A 25,624-nucleotide genomic window follows, 5' to 3' on the forward strand; every position below is an offset into this window, starting at 1 on the left:
TGCAGTCTTCCTTGATGTTAGTACTTTCCCTCTGAGAGCATTTCCAATTTATTGACTGCATATCATTGGTACATAGATGTTTAGAGGTTGTTTTCCCCAGTAGACCTTGCCTTGAGGGCAACAACTATTTTTTTCTGCCTTTCTTTGAACTCCTAGATAATTAGCATAGTTGCTAGCACCAAGTAAGCACTTTAATTCATGTATATGTACTTGATTTGGCTGATGTGTCAGTTAATTTTACTCTCCCCTATAATTTTTATTCCTTTGTAAGATAGACTTCTCTGGGAAGAAGGGAAGGGAAAGAATAAATTTGGAAATAATGGTGATCTAAATTTTTTTTTTAAAAGTTTTCAATAGAAGTTTCCTGGGAGCTAGGACTAAAAGGAAATAGTCCCTGTCTTAAGTGTGCTTACAGTCCTTAGGCAGGATCAAATGAGGTTTCCAAAGATGTAAACAAGAGAATGCTAGAGCTAGCTAATGCAGATTAAACATAAAAGTGGTTGTGCACATATCTTTTTTTTCCCAGAGACTTTGGATGTTAAATACTTACCATCACATGGTTGTTGTTGTTGCTGCTTGCTGGTGGTGGTGGTGGTACTGATGCTGATGCTGATGATTAGAAGCTAAGTGGTACAGTGGGTAGAGAACCAGTCAAGAAGAACTGAGTTCAAATTTAGCCTCAGATACTTACGAGCTATGTGACCCTGGGCATGACACTTAACCTTGTTTTGCCTCAGTTTCTTCATTTGTAAAATGAATCTGAGAAAGAAATGGAAAATGTTTGGACAGGCACCATTCCCCTTGGTTGTTATTACTTGCACACCTTTGTATTGCTCTATAAATATCACCTCGATTCAAGAGAAGTGTAGTAGAAGACTCAAGCAATGAGATCATCACTGGACCAAAGGCTCAGGAACTGTAGTCTAACAAAGTAATAATGATAATAATGATAATGGCAATGCTATTTATAATAATAATAATTATTATTATTATAGCTAACATTTATAAAGTGTTTTGAAGTTTGAAAAATACTTTATATGCATGATTTCATTTGAACTTCACAATATCTCCGAGATTTAAATTATTTAAATTGAGAATTCTCTTCTACTCTGTGACACGCAGTTCATTTAAATTCAGTGATTACTTATTAGACACCCCCCCCTACATGGCTGTACTGGGCCAGGATCTGGGACCACGGAGATAGTCAGAACAATCCCTGTCCACAAGGAGCTTATGTCCTGCTAAGAGGTTGGGGAATAGAGGTAGACTTGTATAAGGTAAAGTCCTATGCAGAATATAAGCACGGCAATTTCTAGGCAGGGGAGAAGGAAGAACACCAACCACTGGCAGAGATGAGGAGAGTCCTGGTATAAAGAGTAGGATTATAGACAGAGAGCCAGAGGGGCCTGAGAAGCCATCCAGCCCATCTCACAGATGAGGAACTGAGGACTAGAAAGGTTCAGTGACTTGCTTCAATTTACCCGGTGACTGAGGTGTGATTTGAATCTACACCTTCTACTTCCAGATCCAACATTCTTTGTACCCACTACCCTATGAGTTCAACCTTGGAAAGATACTAGGGACTCCAAAGGACAGAAGTAAGGAAGGAGAATAATCCAGATGTTGGAGCTGGCATCTCCATTGACATGGAAGTGTTAGAGGGAATATTCTTCTCAGGGAACAACAAATAGGCCCATTTGGAAGGAATGTAAAGTAGAAGAGGAGGAGTAATAAGAAATAATTCTGAACATATAGTTGAGAGCCTTGTTGGTAACATGGAGCCATGAGAGCTCCCCGAGGAGCAGAGGAGAGATCTAGTCTGGCTCTGGTGTCGAGCCTGGAGCTCGGGAAACCAATGAGAATGTGCATAAAGGAAAGGATGTTTCCTGAAGAGCCATGACTATAACCCTTCCCAGAACCACCTTCATTATTTTTGTACTCTGGGTCCTGCCTTGACTTGAAAGGACGTTCTAATGACAAAGACATTTGGAAGAGAAGGAGCTCACTCTGACCATGAGTTTTCTCATCTTGCTTTGATTCTGAAAGAAGCCAGGGAGCTACTCATCCAGAATGTAGGGTGCCACCTCCTACTTGGGGTCCCTAGCTCTTTACTCAGAGGGGCTGAAACAGCCGACTTTAGACATTTCAGGACATCTGGAATTATTTCCCTCCTAGTGCTGCCTTGTTAAGCAGATTTTTAATGAAGCAGTGGGAGACAATCTCATGCAGAGAATCTATAGGGGGAAAAAACTCACTCTGCAATACAAGGGAACAAAACTGCCATCAAACAAGGGGATAAGTGGCACCAAAGGCATCAGGAGAACCATCAGGGTCCACCAACTAGCAGAGCAGGAGCAGTTTTATGCTCTAATCCACTATAATTTAGGTGGATATGAGCTGGGTGTGGTTTCCTTTTTTTTTGGTGGGGGGGAAGAATCATCTCATTGAAATAATGGCATTTATTAATGGAATACTATAAAAAGAATGTTAAAATTGTTTTTATGTTTAATTGGGGAAAATAAGATGAATGGACTAGTAAAACAAAAACACCTTACAATAATATTTCATTTTAAAGTTTGTAAAATTCCTCCCTTCTTTTCATCTTCCTATTCCTCTGTCTCTTTCCTTCCTTCTTTTGTTCCTTTCCTCTTTCCTTCCTTCCTTTCTTCCTCTCTCTCTCTCTCTCTCTCTCTCTCTCTCTCTCTCTCTCTCTCTCTCTCTCTCTCTCCCCCCCCCCTCTCCCTCCTGCTCTCTCTCTCCCTCCCTCCCCCTTCCCCATCCTCCCTCTTTCATTTATCCATCTGTCTCTCTCCTTTTCATTTTGTAACCAGTCAGGGAAATGCTGTCCCTTTCACTCCAGTGTCTGGAGTCCCTTCATCATGCCAGGAGCCTAAATGAGATGTAAATTATTTGATAAATGTCTTTGTGTTCCTATTCCACTTTTTTGATGGGAAAGAGAAGGTGGAGAAACCTCCAGGGAGCAGTATCTGCAACAAATGCAATCGATGCACCAAGACAAGTGGATTCTCAGCTTCTGTTGTCACTGAAATAAAAACATCAGACATTGCAAAATGCATTCCTGCCTCTGTGACAGCAGGTTGCCAGATATCTTTTTAGATTGATTATTTTATATCAACAGTCATGAATCAGACCTGTCACTGTTTCAGCTTCTCCAGCCATATTCTTGTGTTCCTGTAGCTTAAAAAAAAAAGTGATCTCTTGGGGAACTTTGCATTCTTCTTTTATTTAAATAACCTATACGGAAAATTGAGTTTATTTGTCAACAATGCATAATATTCTAATGGGATTAACCAACTCTAAATTAATAAACAGTCAAAGAGCAGACTGTCTTCACTTTATAAATCTTTTCATTCTTGTCCCTGCCAAATTGGAAAGATTTACTGGATGGGTGGAAATTTCCAGAATTTTTTCAACAGTTTCTTCCTAGTTTGGAGTCTTGAGGTAGCATTATATACCATTTCCATAATATGCTTCTTGCCTTCCATGCTTTAAAATTGTTGCTCTCTTTCCATTTAGTGAGGCAAGAAAATAGCAAGGCCTTGTATATAATTACATTTTGACTGGCATTCCCTTTTAGAGTAACATAATTGAGAAAAAAAGAAATGAGACAGTTTTAAACTGTTTTCTCTGGGGGTTTTTTGTGCAGTTTCTGTTTTATTTTGCTTTTTAAGTGGATATATAAAACCTCTGAGGAGACAGTGACCCATCATGGCCAGAAAGTTGACCTTGAAGCCAAGAAGCCTTGAATCAGTCACATGCTGACTCTGTGACCCTGACCCTCAGCCTCTCATTGCTCTAGGCAATGAATTCTAGGATTTCTTTGTAATTCCCTATACCAGGAAATTCACAGATCCACAAATCCCTGTTCTTACCCTTTAAAAGTTCATAAACCTTTCTTTCCTTTTCTCCAGAAAACATTTTTCCTGTAAATCACTTCTCCTTTTCTTTCTTTTTTTCCTCCTTCTCCTTTCTCCTCCTCTTCCCTCCTTCTCCTCCTTAATTGTATGATTTTGGACAGGCTTAACCCTGTTGGCCTCAGTTTCTTTACCTGTAAAATGGGCCAGAGAAAGAAATGGCAAATCAATGTAAAATCCTTGCCAAGAAAACATTGTGGTGACAGTTCTTGGCAAAGATATTGCAGTGGTTTGCCATTTCTTTCTCCAGCCATTTTACAGATGATGAAACTGAGGCCAACAGGGTTGGGTAATTTCTTTAGCATCACACAATTACTAAGTATCTGAAACTGAATGTGAACTTGGGAAGATGAATCTTCCTGACTCTGGGCCTGGTACTCTATCCATTGTGTCACCTAACTGTTTAACATATCATAATAGCAAATGATAAACTTTATCTTCTTTTGAATCCTGTTTTGGAAATGCTCAAAGGATTTTCCATATACCGTTTCATTAATTCTTTTTTTAAGGTTTTTTTTTTTTTTGCAAGGCAAATGGGGTTAAGTGGCTTGCCCAAGGCCACACAGCTAGGTAATTACTAAGTGTCTGAGATCAGATTTGAACCAAGGTACTCCTGACTCCAAGGCCGGTGCTTTATCCGCTACGCCACCCTTCATGAATTCTTAAAATCTAATGCTACTTGAGGAGATGGGGAAAAAAATAGATATTTATAGCTCCATTTTAGAAATCAAAAACTGAAAGGTTGACTTACTGGAAGAAACTCAAGAAGTTTAGAAGAATAAAACTCAGATAATCTTTGAACCAGGTTCAACCCTCTGTGTCAGCCTCTTTCCTCCAAAGCATTTTTTTCTAAGGCTACTAGGGAAGATGCCTAATTAGAAAGTACCTGTTTCATATTATACAAAACATTGTTCTGTTCACCTCAACAACTGGGTTTGTATGGAAATTTATATTTTAAGGTCTTAAGAGCACAGTGAAGCTACTGTCACTTTGGCTATAATCTTTCAGAAAATCTCATAGTTAGAAGAGACCTCAATTTTGGGTTACTTCTACCCCTTAACTAACCTCAACCCTCTATTACTTGTGTGAAAACAGTCTAACAGAAGAGTAAGTCCTTTATGAAGAAGAGGAGCTGTCTCATTTTCATCTTCATATATTCTCTCTAGAAACATATCTAGTAGGTTTTTAATATCCATTAAAGTAAATTGATTTAGTAAGTCATCTGACCTTTTCTGGAAGACCTGTATCAAGGGGGAACCTCTTTTTTCCTAAGTCAACCTATTCTACTTTGAGATGACATCAAGTCTATATCATTGGCTCTTGGAAAGATAGCATGATACAATAGATAGTACCTTGGCCTTTTTGCTTAGTTTACTTATTTTTCTCACACTGATTTTTTGTTTTGGGAACACTATTAAGCTCATCTGTAATGCTGGAGAAATTAACTTTTAAGAAGAAAATAGTTTCCCAAATATTTTCTTTTTTTTCATAGAAACTTATGGTAGATTTAGCCTTACTAAAACATGTGCTGAAAAACCAAAAGCATGAAATGCATTTGGTCCTACTGAATTAAATAATTCCTGATTATCATTGAGGCAGGTGACTTGCCTTTGTTATATATGAAAAGATTTTGGTGCATCAAATCATGGAATCAGAGACTGATGGAGTTGGAAATGATACTAGAGAGGTCCTCTGAGGCTAACCCTCACATAATCATCATCATCAACATCAATCTTTATCATCACCCTCATTGTCTTTGTCTTCATCATCAGCTCATTCATTATCATCATGATAACTAGCATTTCCATATTGCTTTAAGGTTTGCAAAGCACCTTTACATATATTATCCCATTTGATTCTCACAACAGTCTTACAACAGTAGGTGCTGTTATTATATCCATTTTACAGATAAGGAAACTAAATTTGGGAGAGGTCAAATGAATTGTCCAAGTTCATAAAGCTCTTGTCTTCCAATTGGAAAAAGGAATAGAAGTCTCAAGAAATATATTACCCAAGGTCTCATGACTACTTAGCTTCTTAAGAACCATGCCCTGAATATATCTCCTTGTTCAGGGGTTCAGGCTCTGTTGTTGTCACTTAAAAGTTAATTTTTCCAGAATCATAAATGGGCTTAATAGTGTTCTCAGAACAACAAGTCAGTATGAGAAAAATAAGTAAATTAAGCAAAAAAGGTACTGTCTACTGTATCATGCTATCTTTCCAAGAGCCAATGATATAGACTTGATGTCAAATCCAGAGAGGATGTATTTCTACTAGGGTATTTAGAGATAAAAATCAGGAATCTAAAGAGACAGAAGGGAATTCTGACCTGTGAAAGGAGGTTGAAATATGGAGAAATGTGACCTAGAGAAAGAAGGGAAGAAGGTCCATTGAACTTTTTGAAGCTGGGTATCAGGTCTGAGGTCTTTCAGAAAAGGAGGTAATTAAGAACCTCTGAAGAGAAATATAAAATGAATGTTAAAATTGTTTTTGATGTAATTAGAAAATAATAAGATAATAGAATAAGTATCTAGAAGACAGAAAAAATGACCAGTTACAACTTAAACTACAATTATGTCCCGGAAAAAAAGAACTGAATATTAGCATGGAAGGGAGATATGCATTATGCTGCTTCAAATATTTTTCAATCTTCTGTGATTAAGGCTTTCACAGAGATTTCATGAGCTAGGATGATTTCAGAAGAGATTTTAGAGTAGATCTGAAAGGGACCTGAAAGGAACTAGAGACATTCTAGTCTAACTCCCTCATTTTAGAGGATTAAGCCAAGATTTGAACCCCAGCCTGCTGTCTACTTTCCACTGCACTGTTTGATTATAGTCAAGTAAGTTGCTGTGGCACAGCAATCCAGTCTCCGAGATTAGGGAAATCTAAAAAGGAATCTAATTCAGAATTGATTAAAACTCTACTGGTTGTTCAAAAAATGGAAAATATAGCCCTTGATTTTAAAATAGGTTTTTTTCCCCCTTGCTTGTTCAATTTCCCTTAATGAATGATGCAGTTCTAACCCGGCTGCTCCCAATGTCACCAAGTGACCTTTCAGTAATTGGCTCTCCTGATGCAAAAGGGAAATGGTTTTTCTGTTACTTGCTGAGTCTCCATGTCCTGTACTTGATGGCTTCTATCATCGTACTACCTGATTTCTTGTTAAATGTTGTTCCAAAGGTTCCCTGAATCCTTGGCACTCAATTAACACATGAAATAACTATGTTGAGCAGATCCTGATCACTGACTAACACAGGAATGTTGCAGAGTTTGGAAACTCCTTTTTTTACCCTGGACTTTGAGTAAAAGAACAGGCCCAGTGATTCCCCAAACCGGGCTTCTGACCCGTTGGGAAGCAGCCTGAGTTCGATTTAGCTTCTAACTTTATTAGGAGGTAGATCATCTTTGACATTAATAGTTTCCTTCAGTAAAGAACCAAAACTTATAATTAGATTTTTTTTCCTTCCCTTTCCTTCCTATTCTCAGTTCTGGAAGAATAAAGAACCAGGGAATTGAATATCCAGAGAACTAGGTTCCATTCCCAGCTCTGACACTGAATCAATGTGTGACCTTAATACAACAAAGCCAGAAAGTTACCGATAATGAGGAAGCCTGTACACTTTCCTCATTAGTGTAATTGGAAGAGAGGCTAAACCCTTCTGTATTGATTGATTGTTTACTAAAAGCTTCACCTATGGGGACATGTTTTCTTATCTGCCACAGATAAAAAAACAAAAATTGCCTGTGGCTTTAACAAACCAAAGTCACGTAAATGGTTGTTTGGTTTTTTGCTTTCTGTTTGCTTTTTCCAGTTTTAATAACTATTTCAATATACAATATAGCATATTGTAAACTGTATACTATAATTTAAAACTATTTTCTTAGTAAACCTATACATTTTATGTTATATAATACTTTACCAAACAGCCAAAGATGGAGGAAAGATCTACCATAATCATAAAAATAGCCAACATTTGTTTACTATATATCAGTATGTTTTTTCATTTATTTTCTCATTTGATCTTCACAACAACTCTGGGAGGCAGGTGCTATCTTCATTTTACAGATGAGAAAACTGGGAAAAACAGGTGACTTCCCAGGGTCATACCACTAGTGACTATCTGAGGCCACATTTGACTTCATCTTTCTGACCCTGTGTCCAGGACACTTGTCAACATCTAGCTTTTTAAAAATTCTTTTACATTTCCAAGAGGAGAGGGCACAATCACGTATTCTAGCTCTAACACTGGCTGACTGTGTGACCCCAAACAAGTTATTTACCTTGCCTGAGACCTCAGTTTACTCAGCTGGAAAATGAGAGATCACAATGATTGCCTACCTTACTTCACAGCATGCTGTTCGGTGGAGAAAGTTCTCTTAGACCATGAACCAGTATTAAAACCTCAGATGAAATATAAATTGTTATGCAACTCCCTTCCCTCATTGGTTTCTATAATTCTGGTCCTTATCTTTTCTGGCTTGTACTATTGTAACATACCCTGGAAATTGGTTTCTCTGACACCGTTTTTTGTCTCCCTTCCATCCATCCTTCAGAGGGTGACATCACTGCAGATTAATGACCAGTTCTACTTAAATAGACCAACTGGCATGCACTACATCACCTCCTGAATAAGAAGCAGTGGGAGAGTAACCCAGATTTGATGCTAGCTCTGAAATCCAATCATGGGAGAAAATAAAAGATATATAAAATGACTGGTAACTTACCTTTGCTTAAGAACCTTTCACAAATAATAACTTTGAGGCAACTTCTGTTAGCATTGAATGACTAGAAGGAATATGCTAATTGGCAATTAAAGATAGTTTAGCAAATTAGCTTCAGACCCTTAGAAAAGGTGAAAAGTCTTATCTTCTGAAGTTTTGCTCAGCAACTCTGCTGCAAGTATATTAAACCCCAAGCACAGCAAGTAGGCAGGTTACCATTACAGTTTACCAAATGTTAGTCACCACAGCTCCCAAGAAAAATAAGAGAACTGAGGATTTGAGTGTTAGCATCTACAGAGGGCAAGGTGAATTTTGTGGTAGCATGCAGAAAATGTTCTATATTTGTGTTTCTACTACTTACAGGGTGATCTCCTTACTAGATGAGAAAATGAAATTACTGTGGGACAGCCATGATGGTATTGAGGTTAGCAGGGAGAATGAGGTTTTCCTTAAAAGATGATGATATTTAGAGATAAAAACCAGGAATCTAAAGAGACAGAAGGGAATTCTGACTTGTGAAAGGAGGTTGAAATATGGAGAAATGTGACACAGAGAAAGAAGGGAAGAAGGACCATTGAACTTTTGGAGCTGGGTATCAGGTCTGAGCTCTTTCAGAAAAGGAGGTAACAAGAACCTCTGAAGACGAAGCATCTTCTTGTTCTCTGAAGAATGGAGATCCACAGGCAGCATCAATAATGATGAGAAAAAGAACAAGCAAATAAGACCAGTGGATGACTTTGTGTTGTAGAGTAACAACTGTTTACCATGATCAAGAGACAGATCTGCTCACCACCGAGGTTATGAGTTTGCTACATGATAGAGACCCTCCAGAAATTCATCATGATTCATGTTGGATACAAGCACACTGTCAGAAAGTATTGTGAGGGTCAGTCATTGCCTACTTCTCTGGCGTCCTAATGCCTCCATGATCTTCATTTTTCTACATGAACTCTAAAACTCCGACCTTATCAGAACTCCCTCCCACTGGGGGTTCTGGGACCCCTCATTCCCTTTCATTGACCAGGGTGGTAATGGAAGGTGGTGATCAGAGAACTCTCCACAGATTCTTCCCTAGAGAATGGCATCCAGACTTGCCATTTCCATTGGACTATAACATGCCGCTGTACCAGGGACCCCATCCTATCCCCACCCCCTTTTCAGCTTCCTTTTATGTGAAGGTCCTCCCCGATTACATTGTGAACTCCTTGAAGTCAGAGACTATCTTTTACCTTTCTTTGTATACTTTGCACAGAATAGACACTTAATAACTATTTCCTGACTGACAACTCATAATCATTCTTCAAACACCTATGACGTACCTACTCCATACCAGAATTTATAGTAGGCAATGGGAGACAAAAAATTAAAACAATCCCTTTTTGATAGAGAGACAGGATATATATTTAAATATATCCTGAATAAATATAAGAATATAAAGGGAGGGTACTGTAATTGAGGAATTAAGAAAGACTTCATGTAGAATGTAATACTTTTGTTATACCTTACAGGGAGGGATTTGGAAAAGCACGGGTAAGGAAGGAGGAACCTTGCAAGAACAGGCACTGAGGAAGTTTGAGGAAAGAAAGCCAGACTTAAGGAGTGATTGTCCTATAATCCCTAATGTTGATGAAAGGTCGGGGCTTCAGGTTTAGGAATTGAAGAGTTAGAAGAACATGGTATCAAAGAATGGGATATAGGCTTTTGAACCAGGGTTTAGAATATAGAAATAATAGTCTCTTGCTCAGAGCTGGAGTACATTACTGAGGATCAGTGGAAATATATTTGCCCATAGTCTGCTAATCTGGTCAAGACAGGGGGTAAAAGAAACTGCCACCATTTATCGGGCAAGCAAGGGACTGTGAGCTTGGTAGTGAGGAAAAATTTTATTAGTGAGGGGGATGCTGTTTCACAGTAAACCATACACAAGAATAGAGCCAGAAATAAAATTCTTGAACTCAAATATCTATAGAAATTCACTATTTTAATAAAATTTTTTTTTACATAAAGTATGGAGAATAAACAAAGGGAACTAGATAAATTTAACTGCTGCTTATTACTTAGACTTCATAAGATAGGACTCATGACTGTAATATGTCAATGGGATTTAATTCCTTCTTCAGATTTCATTTAGAGCATGAATATCAGATAAGATTTAGCTTTTCCATAGGTATAGCTCTTTGAACAATGTTCTCATTTTTTTTTTTGGCAAGGCAATGGGGTTAAGTGACTTGCCCAAGGTCACACAGTTGAGCAAACAGTTTCTCATTTTAAGAAATAAAACTTCTGACTTTTTAGAATCAAATAAAAGTGGATTGCTGGTCTAAAATTGTGAGGGTCTAGATTTTAACATGCCTTTAGATATAGGATTTTTCTATTGCTAAGTACATCTGGGAGAGTCAGTATAAATGGTTGAAAGGCTGGGCCCTCATTTGAGTAAGAGGAGGAGGGCAGCCTGGATTGTCTTTTGGAAATTGCAAAACTCTTTCAATTTGCATTTTAAGTGAAGGTCCATGTTATTCATACTAACATTCTATTTGCATTGATTTTCTTTGGCTCTCTATAAAGAACCAAAAATGAGAATTATATGGATAAGTATATGATGGGTTATATCTTACAAGCAATGAGGAATACTGAAGATCAGGAGGAAGAGACATCTCCAAGGATCTATGTATGATAGAAAGGGAAGTAAAGACTGAACAGGAAACAAGAATAAAAGACCAGACAGAGGGTACCACTTGGACCCTGGCATCCTCAGGAGTTAACTAGGAAGACCTCAGCATGTTGAATAGACTCCTGGGGCTGGAGGAAACACATGGGAGTCATGGGAGGCAGCAGGTCTGGTGTTAATATTGCAATACCTTAGACAAAACACCAAACTAGGTAAGGAGGGAGGACAGCAGCCTACAAGCCCGTTTCTCAAGTCTTAGATGAACTCCTTGCCTTCTTCAGTTATTTTCCATCCTTGTAAGTCAACATTGCATCTTTATGAAAGAGATACTCTATTGCTGAAGTCCCCACATTGGACTCTGATTTTCCCTTGCCATAAAATTTATAGACATTTGTGGCTTTGCTTTGGGTCACCATCCTGCTTCTGGTGGAGTGATTGGGAATGGAGCTTGCCCATTCTTGGGTAGGGCTGCTGTGTTCTGAAAGTATCTTCAAAAGATTTGCTTGGGTCATATGGGGTCCTTTTCCTGCAATTTCTTCCAATTTCTAGAATTGAAACTGTGAGCTGATAAAACGTAGGTGGTTCTGAGAAAACTGAAATCTTCACGATCCCTGAAGCAGTAATACAAAGGAAGCAGGATGTGGCATCTTCTGGTTGGGGAGAGTGTCATGCTTCCCATCCTTCCTCACTGCAAATACCAGCGTTCTGTGATGACTCAAGAGAGCTCAGAGAACAGTGGATAGAGAATGCAAACAGACAAAAGAATGCTTTGGATGTTGAGGAGGAGGAGGAGGAGGAGGAGGATGCTGATACTGAAGCTGATTTTTCATGATAAACAAGTCTGAGAGAGAAAGAAATTTCATAGTACTATGTGTCTACCACTGGAAGGAATCTTAAAAGTCCATCTGTAGTTAAGGGGTTTTTAATCTGGGTTCATAGACTTTTATATGGATAAATTTCATTGGGTCCATGAATTTGAAAGAAAAGAAATATGCATTTATTGAGCATCTATTATGTGCTAGATATTATGCTAAGCATTTTATAAATATTATTTCCTTTGATCCTTAGAACAAGTCTCAGAGGTAAATGCTATTAAGTGTATTTTACAGTTGAGAAAATTGAGGCTCATAGAGGCCAACTGACTTGCACAGGGTCACACAGCTAGTAAATATCTGAGATTAGATTTGAACTCAAATTTGGGAAGGGTGGTGATAATTGGGGAAACTCTGCTTCTGACTTTTTGACATGAAAGTGTACAAATGACCAACTAGATGCTCTCTGGGTATCAGTTTCTTCATACACACAGAGTCTAGATAAGCTAAAGTTTCCTTTCCCTTCAAGATTTCAAGACTTTTTGCTTCCTTAAATTTGTTCCAATGTGGTATTGATGAAGCCACCAAAAATGCTAGCAAAAATGCTAGTCCCAGTTGGTGGCATTAAAGTTGGCTAGAATGCATTTTTATTTAAAATGAATGAGTGCTTTCAACTTAGGCACATGGAGGTCAACTGACTTGCTCAAAGTCTCACAGTTGTAAGTGACAATAGCAGGATTTGAAGCCATTTCCTCTCAATTTGGACCCATCAAACTTAAGCATCTTTGTAGTGCCCCTTTTCTTCAGAACACGTAGTAATTAGAAATTCTAGAAATTGGACTTTGGACATCATCCAAAGTCCATTCTCAGATCACCTGGAGCTTCCTTGTATACAATTGGACCTCTTTGAGAACAAAGGTTGAACAAGTCTATGCATCATATGTATGCTCTACCAAAGCAATATCAGAGCCACTCCTAGAAGAAATATCCAACAAATTTTTCTGTTGAAACCTCTATTTGCTAAATTCTTACACATTCTAACTGCCACACCTCTAATCAAACTATAAGCTATAAGTTAGTATTGTGACCTTTTCCAAAATAAACCTTCTAAACCAGGGCTAAAATTAACCACACTGATTAGCTTAGCCTACAGAAGTCACACACGAGTCTGTGAAAAGAAACAATTTCCTTAGCTAAAATGCATATTCATTATCCTTTCTCTATGTAGGACTAAATTAAGTACTGTACATTATGGTTTTTTTTTTAATATTCAGGATAAGTTCTCCTGTAAGTTACCAAAAGTCACACCTGCATTTGATCCCGTGTACTCAGATACTCTTTTCATATATAGATCTGAAAACTGCCAGGATATGATTTCTGTGTGGCATTTCTGGTTCTGCCCTCAGACCCCAAGGTGAGCAGAACTTCAAATACTTGGAGATGGCTTCAGTCTTCCGTATTTTCCACACTAAACATCTCCATTTCCTTCAGATAATCCTAGGATGACATGCTTTTGATTCCCTTCACTGTCTTGGTCTTGTACCTTTAGACTCATTCCAACATGTTAAATGACCTTTTATGGAGTATAATATTCCAGATGGTGTTTGACAGGGGTAGAGAATAGAATGACCCTACATGCCCACCAGACTGCCATCTTGATGTGGTTGTTTTACCTTGCACTATCTGGGAATTCCCCTTATCCTTCCAGAGAACTCAAGACTTGACTTATATAAGGTCTGACTTCTCCTTGCATGGAAAGAGCACCATGCCTAATATAAAGAGAAGCAATAGGGTGAATGGTTTAGAGATTTGGACCTAGGTCAGGAAAATATGGATTCAAGTCCAACCCCTGATAAATATTGTCTATATGATATTAGGCAGGATAATTAGTCCTGTAGTGCTGTAGATAATACTTTAAGACTCAAAGAAAGTATTGATCTTCCTCAGTGGAGAATCTCCTCATTTGGTACTGATGAAATCCCAGGTCCCTGACCCATTACATAATTCTAACTGGTCCAAAGACCTTTAATTCTCCTTCTCTGTCACTTATTTCTACTTTCCAAACTCCTGATATTAATTTGAATTCTTTCTGTCCTCCAAGTGTTTTGATATATTGTTCTATCATGGAACATTTTTTCCATTTGGCTAATCTTGGCCTACACTTGCAAGCAGGCGCTACATATTAGCAAAGATGTATTTTTCCCTGCCCTTAGTACAATGCTTAGCACAGTTTACAAACATTTTAGAATGTTTGTTAAATTGAATTGAAGTGTTCTTTCTGGCTTCAGATGATGGCATGGAAGATTGTACAAGGGGTCAACTCTCTACATGTATTCCAGCAGAAAGGAACACCAGATCAAATAATGATTAAGAATGAAAGGCAAAGAAAGGGCAAAGGGGCACCCTTGCTGGTGGTTCTTCCTCATTCAGAAGAGAACACCCCAAGAACTATGACCAAATTTTGTACAAAGTAGACATGTTCTCCTATAAAATGAAATTATCACCTTACCTTCCTAAATGCAGATGGGTAGAAAAATGATCTTTTGAGATCACTTTCAGCTCTAAGCACCTAAGATGAAATGATTCCATAGAACAGTATAGCTCCCTAGTCCTATCCCTCAAGTACACTGCCAAGGATTGAGTTTGTAAATAGGCCTCTTACATTGCCAAAGAATTTAAATTGCTATTAAAGCAATGTGATTCTGTATCTCTCCTCTTGTTCCCTGACTACATATCCTAATTAACAGCATTTCATATAAACCAGAACACATTTAACAATTTGTTTATTTCTTAGTAGGAAGGTCTCCTGAGCAAGATGGGATTTCCTTTCCTTGTAAACCCTGGGGCCATCACTTTCCTCTTTTTGCCCCTGTCTCCTGGAAAACATTTCTCTCTCATTGCCAGCCGTACTCTATAGTACTCTATACTGCTGGAGGCAGTCTTGAAGCAGCTAGAAAAGACTCCCTGCCAACAAGAAATCTTAATGCTGCCAATCTGAGTAGCCAAAGTCCTAAGACGAGAGTCTGGGAATCTCCCACCTAGAAAAGCAGAACACAGAAAATGGGTCATTCCTCACACACACTTCACTACAGTCACTGATGTTTTCTTCATGGCCACCATCAATATTATTACTTGATCTGCATCTGGGAGAGTGATGCCCCTACTGATAATGATGATGATGGATAGACCTTGACATCAAAATTCTTCAGTTTCCAAAATGCTTTCCCGAATTATCTCATTTGGTTCTCAATACAACAAGTAAATATGTGTGTGTGTGTGTGTGTGTGTGTGTGTGTTTGTATGTTCCAAATCTGTGATTTTACCAATTTAGGGAAGCCTTGGCATGGAGAACTTTTCTCATATAGTCTTAGATTCTTGCTGAGGGGCACTGAGAGCTTAAGAAACTTCCCCAGGGACATAAAGCCAGTAGTACCCATGTCAGAGGGGAAACCCAGGCCGTTATGTCAGAGGGGAAACCCAGGCCGTTGTTACCCAAAACCTGGCCTTTGATTGCATTGTAGACTATGCCATCTCTTAACAGTTTTCATGTTAGTATCTGACAGAAGAGTAAACTGAGACTCAAAGAGGTTAGGTGATTTGTACATGTTCGTACAATCAGATAGTTCTAGAGGTAGTATTTTAACCAGATCTTCCAGATTCTAGGTTCAACACTCTGTGAATGACTTAGGTACAGTTACTCCTAGTAATAGCTGGTATTTTTATAGTGATAGAGCAGCTAGCTGTCAACAGTATATAAGGTACTGAGTGTGGAGTCAGGAAGACTCATCTCCCTAAGTTCAAATCCAGCCTCAGACACTAGTTGTGTGATCTAGGCTGCCCCAGTTTCCTCAACTGTAAAATGATCTGGAGAAGGAAATGGTAAACCACTGCATTCTCTTTGAAAAAACAAACAGCAACAACAAAAACCAAAATAGGCTCATGAAGAGTCAGACACAGATTGAAACAACTGAATAGCAACAAGATATTAATGCTTTAAAGAGGCAAAGAGGTAACACAGTGGGTAGAGCCCTTGGCTCAAAATTAAGAAGACCTGAGTTCAAGTCTGAACTAAAACTTGTTAATTATGTGATATTGGACAAGGTAAAACTCTATCTACCTCAGTTTCCTTAACTGTAAAATAGGAATGATGATGATGATGATGATAATGATATCTGCCTCCCAGGCTTGTAGTGAGGATCACATTAGATAATTTTGTAAAATATATAGGACAGTGCCCAACCTATGGGAAAGTTCTCAATAAATGATTATTCCCCTCCTTTTAAGGGAAGGAATTTACAAATATTATTTTATTCTCACAACAATTTGGTGAGATGGGTGCTATTATTATTACAAATGAAGAAACTGAGGTAGTCAGTGATTAAATTATGATGGTTAATATGGTGGCATGAAAAATTATAAAGGATTTGCCTAAGGTGATGAGCTAAGAAGTGTCTGAGGCCAGATTTGAACTCAGTCTTCTTGACTCCAGATCCAGACCCATCAGCTGCCTCTGAGTTTAGATAAAATTTTCTATAACCTTTCTGAGGCAAAACCCTTACTAAAATCAATGCTGAGTTTCCCTTGGAAGGACTGGCTTAAGTTTGTTCAAAATAGGTCATATGAAACTGACAGTCTTTTAATAAAAATAATTGGGAGGCTTAAAATTTGTGAAAATTCATTTTTATATAAGTAGTGAGTGACTCCTAGTTTATCTAGGTTCTTCATAAGGCAGATTCCAGTGTGCTAAGCATCTAAGGGGACATTTCCAAAGAAGACTTAGCATTTTTTAGATAGAGGGGTGTGAGATTGGAGAAAGCATCATGGAGGAAGTGTGATTTCCCCAAGGTGATCTATTCTGCTCTTTATCTCTCCTCCAACTAGTAGAAAGAGGAAGGAACCTTAGAGACCATCTAACCCAGACCCTTCATTTCACACATGAGAAAACGGTGCCCCACTCAGGTGTGTTTCTTGTTCATTATTTCCTATTTATTCTGGTTATAGCTTGATTTGTATCTTTTTGCTTGCACATTAGCTCCCATATTAGACTATAAACTCCATGAGGGCAGGGACTATCTTTTTGCCTCTTTTTGTATTACAAATGCTTAAGCACTAATAAGTGCAATACACCTATAATCAATGTGTGTTGAATTGAAGTGACACATTCCTATGCCCACAGGCTCTAAAGGACAAGAGTCAGAATTTGAACCCAGGCCAAGGATTCTAAATTTAGCATTCCTTCTACTGCCACAATATGACATCCATATCATTTGCAATGATGTAGAATTTTCTAGTAGAATGAACTGGGAAACTTCAGCCAGGCCCATAGTCAAGAAAGCTTCTCTACTCGTCCTTGACACTGGGTAATTCATTTCTCCTCTCAGGACCTCAGTTTCCCCCCGCTGTAAAATGATGGGATTGGATTAGATGGTCTCTAAGGTTTCTTCCTGCTCTACATTAAGTTCCCTATTAGTAACATTAGGCATGTGAATTAGGGGACTTCTCAGGTTCCTACCAGCTTTAGATCTAAGATGATTTGATCATTGAAGAATGTACTCAGTTGTTCATTTTCAAGACTTTGGGACTGCCTTCACAGTCTAGTAAATAATATCTTTTTAAGCATCATCATCTATATTTTATAAGGAAAAAATGGGTCCTTTAGCAACGCTCGTGTCATGAATTAGCAGCAGTGACAGGGTGGGGGTTTTGATCATTTGATCTTCCTATAAGCCAACCTTTTCTGCTCACCACTTCTCTGTAATCACATTATCCTTTCCAAGTACTGATAGAGAAAAAATCTCTTGATGTTTGTAGAGTTTCACTTCTTTTTGTTCCCCAAGGCCAAAAACAGACAATATTTTTCCCCATCTAAAGATTTTATTTATTATATAGAACTTGGAAAATCCTTTAGTATTAAATTGAATATTTGTGCTTTTCCATAGAGAAATTTTTTAAAAAGCAAAACTAGTCTGCTAAATTCTCCATATTGCAAATCACTTGTTCTCTGTGCTTAGCAAATATTAATTAGTTCTGACATGACTATCATCTATGTAGAGAGAAATGATCCAATCTTATGGTTAAAGTCTAGAGAGCTAGGTGACATTCTAATAGGATGTGCCAGGAGACTCAATGGGTGATGTTGACTCATGTCTTTGATTTAGGGGCTCCTGGGTGAAAGATTGTAGTGAAGAATATCATAGATCTAGGGCTGGGAAGACCTGAGAGATCTTATAGTCTATTAGTAATCATTTTTAAACCATTTACTAAGTGCAAGAAATAGAGCTCCAGGCCTGGAGTCAATAAGACCTTAGTTTGAATCCAACCCCAGATACTAGGTGTGTGACCCAGGACAAGTTGCTTAACTCTATTTGCCTCTATTTCCTTGTCTGTAAAATGAACTGGAGAAGGAAATGGATAACCACTCCGATGTCTTTACTAATAAAACACCAGATAGGTTCATGAAGATTTGGACACAACTCAACAACAAACATTTCAGCAGCTGAGTGGCTTGGTAGTCAAACTGAGTATCTTCATTAGGGGATCTTGACCTTGTCACTGAAATCTCTTAATTTCATGTGTTCAAAATGTTCAAAAGTCTTATTATTTGTGAGCCAACAGTTCTCAAGAGTATCATGCCAATGATACAGGCCTTGGCCTTATAAAAAAGAAAGATGATCAGATGAACACAAAGTCCTAAATAAGGACAAAAGATTATTAATGTTTTGGGGAGTTTATATAAACTAGAGTTTAATATCTAGAACAGTGCCTTGCCCTTGGCAGACTCTTAATAAATATTTGCAGAATTTAATTTAGAAAGCAACATGGCGTATTGGGTGGAGTTCTGGTTCAAATCAAAGGGCTTGGGTTTGAATTCTGCCTCTGTCACCTGGGTGATCTTGAGTAAATCATTTGGCTTTCATTGGTCTCAGGTTCCTCATCTATTAGCTGTAGAGGATGAACTAGCTCAGAGGGGTCCAACATGTGACTGCAAGCCCATGTAGCTAACAACACTCCTGAGGGTGACCTGAACCAGATTAAAATATAATTGGGAAATAGTTAACAAAATAAATAAAAAATACAGTAAGACGTAATATTAATTTTTGTGGTTTTTCTAAGTCAATATGTAACCCACAGGGATCCCTATGATTGGTGTAGTAGTCTCCATTTCTATTTGACTTTGACATCATTGATTGTGGCTTCTGAGGTCCCTTCTAGTTTTTTATCAACTGGGAAAATCTCATCACCTTAGGGAAATCTAAGTTCTGGACCTGCTTCTGTTACTCCCATGAAGAGTTTTGGATTGGGAGACAGGAGTTCTGAGTCCTGGTCTTGCCTCTTTCATACACTAGCCCTGATGGCTTTGAATAAACATTTAAGTGTGGCATCCTCAGCTGCCTCTATTGATAATATCTTCCCTGCCTCCCTCACAGAAAATGAAGGCACATGCACAAAATCTCTTGGGAAATCATACATGTCTACTGTAAACATGTCAAAACACAGGAATGGTTCAGAATGATCTTGAGCAAAACACCTTTCTATTACTTCCACACACCCCCTTAAATAAAATAACAATAAGCATCAGTCACACAATTACCAACTTCATCATATGGGATCTTTCTCCACTGATAGCAAGTTGTCACTGGGACTTGATAAGTGCAAAATTCTTAATGGATGCTAAGGAAAGATAGAAGCAGAGGGTTTGAGACCTGAATTCACAGGTCACATTGAATCAGGCGATGAAGACAAGAAGACATAAATAACTTAGTTTCCATTAGGCAAGCCACAGAGAGCATAAAGATATTAATGAGAATACTGTAGTTGAATGTTAAGAGACTCATTGGCATCTTGAAATTAAAATCTAACGAGAAGAGCATATTTATAGCAGGTAACACCTCTATAATATTAATGTATATTTATGGAATTTTTCAAGTGGGTCATGGCTGATTTCAAAAGTTCCCTAACAAAAACATGTATAGTAACAAAATATAGGACCCATCACCCTAAGGCAGCCAAAACAGGAAGAAAATGGGTAGATAGATATTCATACAGAAAATGGCAAACAGGTCAGAGTGCTTGTCTGGAAAGAAGAGACATCAGTTCCACAAGAAATAGTAGAAGCTGATAATGGGTAAACCTGAAGGGCATAGAGGGAATAAATTTTCCTATGGTGATTTTTCCCAATGTCATTGAAATTGGTTTACCTCTTGAAGGAGCCTAAGAAGTAACTAAGACCCAAGATTGGAATCAAAAGATCCTCCATGGGTGACCAACAATATTTTGACCAGAAAATGTTGAAGGATGACTGATAAGGATTTATTTGTGGAAATAGAAGTTTATGATGGCAATTCAGAACTAGGTCACTGGCACCAGAAACTACGTAAGCTTATTTTTTTTGGTGATCTCTGTAGGTCATACAAGGACATAATGGAGAGGATTCACTTACTGTCCACCTTCTAAATGTCTGCTGTCTGGGATTATATATCAGAAGTTCCTTAAATTTTATGGGCAAAGTCTGGTGGTACAAATGCAGACATCTGGTGAACTCAAGCATCAACTAAATTTTACTGGAACCCAGACCATTATCATAGACCAAACTATTGTCCACAATAGATATAATACTGATCCATAAAAACTTAAGGATTGTATTTTTAATAGATGTCTCCATTCCAGACAATACTCATAATCTCCTAGCTAATTGGAAGAAAAATCCATATAAACCCAGTATGTAGGCTGCCCATCTATTACCTCACTCTCCTGCTTCAAGACTGAACAGGCTACCTCATTTTTGGTCATATCCCTCTTTGATAATTTTATGCCACTCTTACTGTGGACATCTTGGATAATATGCTAAACAGAGTCATTTACCACCATGCCTCTCTTTGTTGCCCTTCAGGAGACTTCCAACTAAAATTCTTTATAGACTGTGGTAAACCATGATTCTATCCCATAATTGCCAAATTAATGATAAATCACACAACTTATCAGTAATATGATAAATTTAGTAATAACATGTAGGTCTTAAAATAACTATATCAATTATACATAATATAGCATTAGAATAATTCAACATTATAAAGTAAATAAGTATAATATAATCATAAGGGTTTTTAATTGGTATTTTTATATCATCACTGAAAGGGTTGTTTGGGGCTTAATTGAAGAAGGGCTAAATGAAAACTCTTTTCACAGTACCTGTGTCATACATAATATCCTCTCTTTCTGTGCAACTCTCCTCTGGAATATTGGTGGTGCAATCTCTGAGGCAGTCATTATTGGATTCCTAGGTAAACACACTCCGTCACTGCCTACTAAGTGTGTGGGAATTCCAGAGTGTGGCCCTGATGTATTAGTTTTAATGCTCACTTTAGGAGGAGAGGAAATTAAAGCTATTTTTCAAAGAGCATTTCCCCCTTGATGGGAGAAGTGAACATTAATGCAACAAGTGATTGCACATAGACTAAGAAAGCATTTTAATGAACAAATGGAGGGGATTGCATTTCCTCCGCCTTCTCCCTTGGAAGAAGAAGTCTAAGGGAACACATACAGAACCAGCCATTGGGTATGTGTTGTGGAAATGGCTTTGTGGACTGAGTAGCTGTATAAACTCAGGATGGACTCTTGGGGGAGTATTTTTCTCAATAGGACATTATTTCTTTACATGGTTCTTGATACTATTAATGATAATAGTTGTTTGGCCATGTCCCACTCTTCATGACACAATTTTGGGATTTTCTTGGGAAAGACACTGAAATGGTTTGCCATTTTCTTCTCCCATTCATTTTACAGATGAGGAAACTGAGGCAAACAGGGTTAAGTAACTTGAGGCTCACGCAGCAAGTCTAAAGCCAGATATGAACTGACAGTATGATTCTTTCTGACTCCAGGTACAGCACTCTATCCACTGTGCCACCTAACTACATTAATGATAACGATAATATAGCTATAAAATACGTTAAGGTTTGAAAATTTTGTATAGTACTTTAAGGTTTAGGTATGTGTTACTTGATCCCTCAGAGTAGATCTGGGAAGCAGGGCACTGTTATTATCACCATTTTACAATTGAGGAAACTGAGGTAGACAGTGATGTCACTTGCTCAAAGATACACAGCTAGTAGGTTCCAGTGACTTTGTTTGAACTTGGGTCCTCCTGACTCCAGACCCAGTGCTCTATTCACTGAACCCCCCCTCCCTGCCAGTATTTCCCAGCTCAGTTCAAATAGAAACACTTTTATGCAATAGTGGCATCACTCTATAATGGCTTTCTCACTTAAGGTTTCAAAAGGAATCTGAAAATGGCCTTTCTCCTATTCTTGCTGACCCTTTGCTTTGCCAGCTGTTTCTCCCACCCCATTCTCTTCTTGGTTTTATTTGTAAGTGATTGGACTTCATGCCCTTCTGGGATACCACTGATAGAATGGGAGAATAGTAAGTCACCGCTTTCCACATCTCGGAGGAAATCGCCATCCTACCCCCCCCCCCCAATTATCACAGTAATCAACTGTTTCATGACTGTCTCATTTCAGAGATCCCAGAAGATCCCTTAGAAGCCGAAGAGTATTATCTGGATGTCTTTGATTCCTGTTCTGAAGCAAGTGAGGAGGGTCCAGTAGAAGAAGTGTTAGAAGAGGAGGAAGAGGAGGAGGAGGAGGAGGAGGAGGAGGAGGAGGAGGAGAAAGAGGAGGAGAAAGCAACAGAAAGCACTTACAGGGCCAGTCATCAGGTATGTGCTTTTCTTTTGAAGGGCTGGAACAGTCAAAATCTACAATTTTTACATTAATCTCCCAAGAAACCAAAGTTGGCACAGCCCTAAGGCACTGGTTGGGGGGGGGGAGTCAATTTACAAGAGCTCCATCCAAAGTAAGATGAAAGCTCCTTCTCATCTCTTGCCTGGACTATTGCAATAATCACCCCATTGATTTTCTCCTTGTGGCCTCTTCCTACTCCATTCCAAATTAAAGACAGCCCAGTCTGAGCCTGGAAATAGGGACATCCAAAATCAAATCCAGCTTCAGATTCAAATCCAGCCTCAGACTCTTACTAGCTGTGTGACCCTGGGCAAGTCACTTAACTCCTGCCTACATTAAAAAAGGAAGGAAATAGTACACGATTCCAGTATCTTTGCCAAGATATGGATGGTATGGGAGTGTTAAGATCCACAGGGTCACAAACAGTCACACATGACTGAATGACTGAACAATGGCAATAACATTTTGCCCTTTGCAAGGGATATGAAGAAAGGCAAAAAACATTTCCTACTTTCAGGGAGCTCACAGTGAAATGGGAGAGACAACATTTTTTTGTAGTTGCTGTTTAGTCATTGTTCTGTCCTACTGTGACCCCATGTGGGGTTCTCTTGGCAAAGATACTGGAATGGTTTGCCATTTTCTTCTCCAGGTCATTTTACAGAGGAGGAAACTGAGGCCAACAGGATTAGATGACTTGCCCAGGGTCATACAACTAGTGTCTGAGGCCAAGTTTGAACTCAGGAAGAGGGGGGTCTTGTACTTTTACCTCTCTGCCACCTCACTGCCCTAGAGACACAATATTAAGGATATGAATGATATATTGGGGGATAGTCCCAGAGGGAAGGGATTCAGAGTAAGGAGGACAAGGAATGACTTCTTGCAGGAGAAATGGTAGCTGAGATGTGAAGGACACCACAGAAGCCTAGAAGTGGAAATGAAGAGGAAAGGTATTTATAGTGCATGGGGAACAGCCAGGAGGCCTGTGCCAATGGATGGCACAGTTCATGGATGGGATGTAAGATGTCCAAAGCCTGTAATGTTGGAAGAGGTCAAGTTATAAAGGATTCTGAAAACCAAACAGAAGATTTTATATTTGATCCTGCAGGAGTCTTTTAATGGGCATGGGAAGCTATGATCAGACCCTCGTTTTAGGAAGAACAATTTGACCGCTAAAGGGAGGAGAGATTGGAGATACCTGAGACAGGCATTCCAACCAAAAAATAATCCTGACTACCTAAAATTGCACAAATTTGAACACTGTTGAATTTATTTATTTATTTACATTTTTCATAACCTCAAGGCAAAAAATCTGATTTCTTTTATAATTCTTATTTAAAAAAATATAGTCCTCAAAATTAAGAAAAGGGAATATTTTCAGAATTTGTAATATAAATATTCTGATTCCTGCCTAAAATTTGCAAGCCCAGATATTCTGGACTATCAGTTCTTCTTTCTAACTTCTTGCTGTGGGAACTGCAGATGATATGATCCATGTTATAAAGAAAAAAGTTGACATTAATGAAGTAATGGCACTATGATTCGTCCTTTGGAGATGCTGGATTAAAGTGAGTTGGAATTCCAAGAGGCCACAACAGCTCATCCCAACCTAGGGACTAGCTTATGAAAAGTCATAGAATCAAGAGATAGAGTGATGAGTGGAGTGAATCATCAATAGACCAGGCTATTAACACCTAGAATGAGTGATGGGAACTAGTTCTGGAAGTGAAGCTTTCATGAAGTTGTGACAAATAGTGGAGTTTCTGTTTTATCTTTGAATCAGTCGGGAACCACTGATTTTTCTTGGTCAAAAGAGTCACATGTTCAGTCTGCATGGACAATGATTGAGGATTCGAGTAGTCCATTCTCTCTCCATACAAGTACATTAGTTTCTGAGACTAGCTTCAACCCCTTTAAGGTCACTGATCATGTAAGTGGTGATATTTCTACTTAAAGCATTCATCATAGTTCCTGTTTAAAAAAAATTAGAATTTAATTTTTTCATTATGTATTTATAACTGGAATGAATGAATGGATAAAAAGACATTTATGAAGCATCAAAAACCCCCACTGTTTTAAGTGCTACGGTTGCAGCTGGAAAAGTCAGACACTTTCTGATCTCCAGATGCCCCCATTCTAAAAGGGGCAGGTGATGCAGATGGAAGGTTTCAGCTGTGAGTCAGATAGAAAAGTCCAGTGGTTCTTAGAGTTCAGTCGCAAAACAGATGATTGATCCATTTTCTTTAATGTTCCCTATTTCTGATGTTGATCCATTTGTCAGTGCCAAGGACTTTGAGTTGTGGCTGCTTTGGAGTTGGGGGGGTACAGCTCCATGGGGGTATGGGGCTTTGGGTAGACTTCTTTTTTTGTTTAGTTTGGATTTTTTTAGGTTATTGCAAGGCAATGGCGTTAAGTGGCTTGCCCAAATCCACACAGCTAGGTAATTATTAAGTGTCTGAGGTCGGATTTGAACTCAGTTACTCCTGACTCCAGGGCCGGTGCTCTATCCACTGTGACACCTAGCCACCCCTTGGTAGACTTCTTTACTGGACCTTTAGGTGGCAGTTGGTCAATAGTTGGTTGGGATGATTGACTTCTCCATATGGTTGCTCCCTTAGACAATGGTGACTAGGGCTGGTCTGGAAGCAGGACCGATAGTCCGTGCAGGTGCTGCTATTCTTTGGGTTCTTTGGTCAATGGCTAGTGAACCTCTAAGGCATTCTAGTCCAATTCTCTCTTCAAATC

The 25,624-nt window shown here is 38.6% G+C and overlaps 1 protein-coding gene across 3 annotated transcripts in view; it reads left to right on the plus strand.

Annotated features, from left to right (window-relative positions):
- The window catches only part of NEK11 (NIMA related kinase 11), a 291,550-nt gene that overhangs the window by 155,958 nt on the left and 109,968 nt on the right, over window positions 1-25,624 (plus strand). For all 3 annotated transcript variants that reach the window (XM_074195807.1, XM_074195806.1, XM_074195805.1), the window contains one exon: window positions 22,661-22,857. In XM_074195807.1, the coding sequence (XP_074051908.1) occupies window positions 22,661-22,857 (197 nt within the window). The remainder of the gene's footprint in view (window positions 1-22,660; window positions 22,858-25,624) is intronic.

Source organism: Macrotis lagotis, chromosome 7 (assembly GCF_037893015.1).
Source record: "Macrotis lagotis isolate mMagLag1 chromosome 7, bilby.v1.9.chrom.fasta, whole genome shotgun sequence".
Taxonomy (NCBI): domain Eukaryota; kingdom Metazoa; phylum Chordata; class Mammalia; order Peramelemorphia; family Peramelidae; genus Macrotis; species Macrotis lagotis.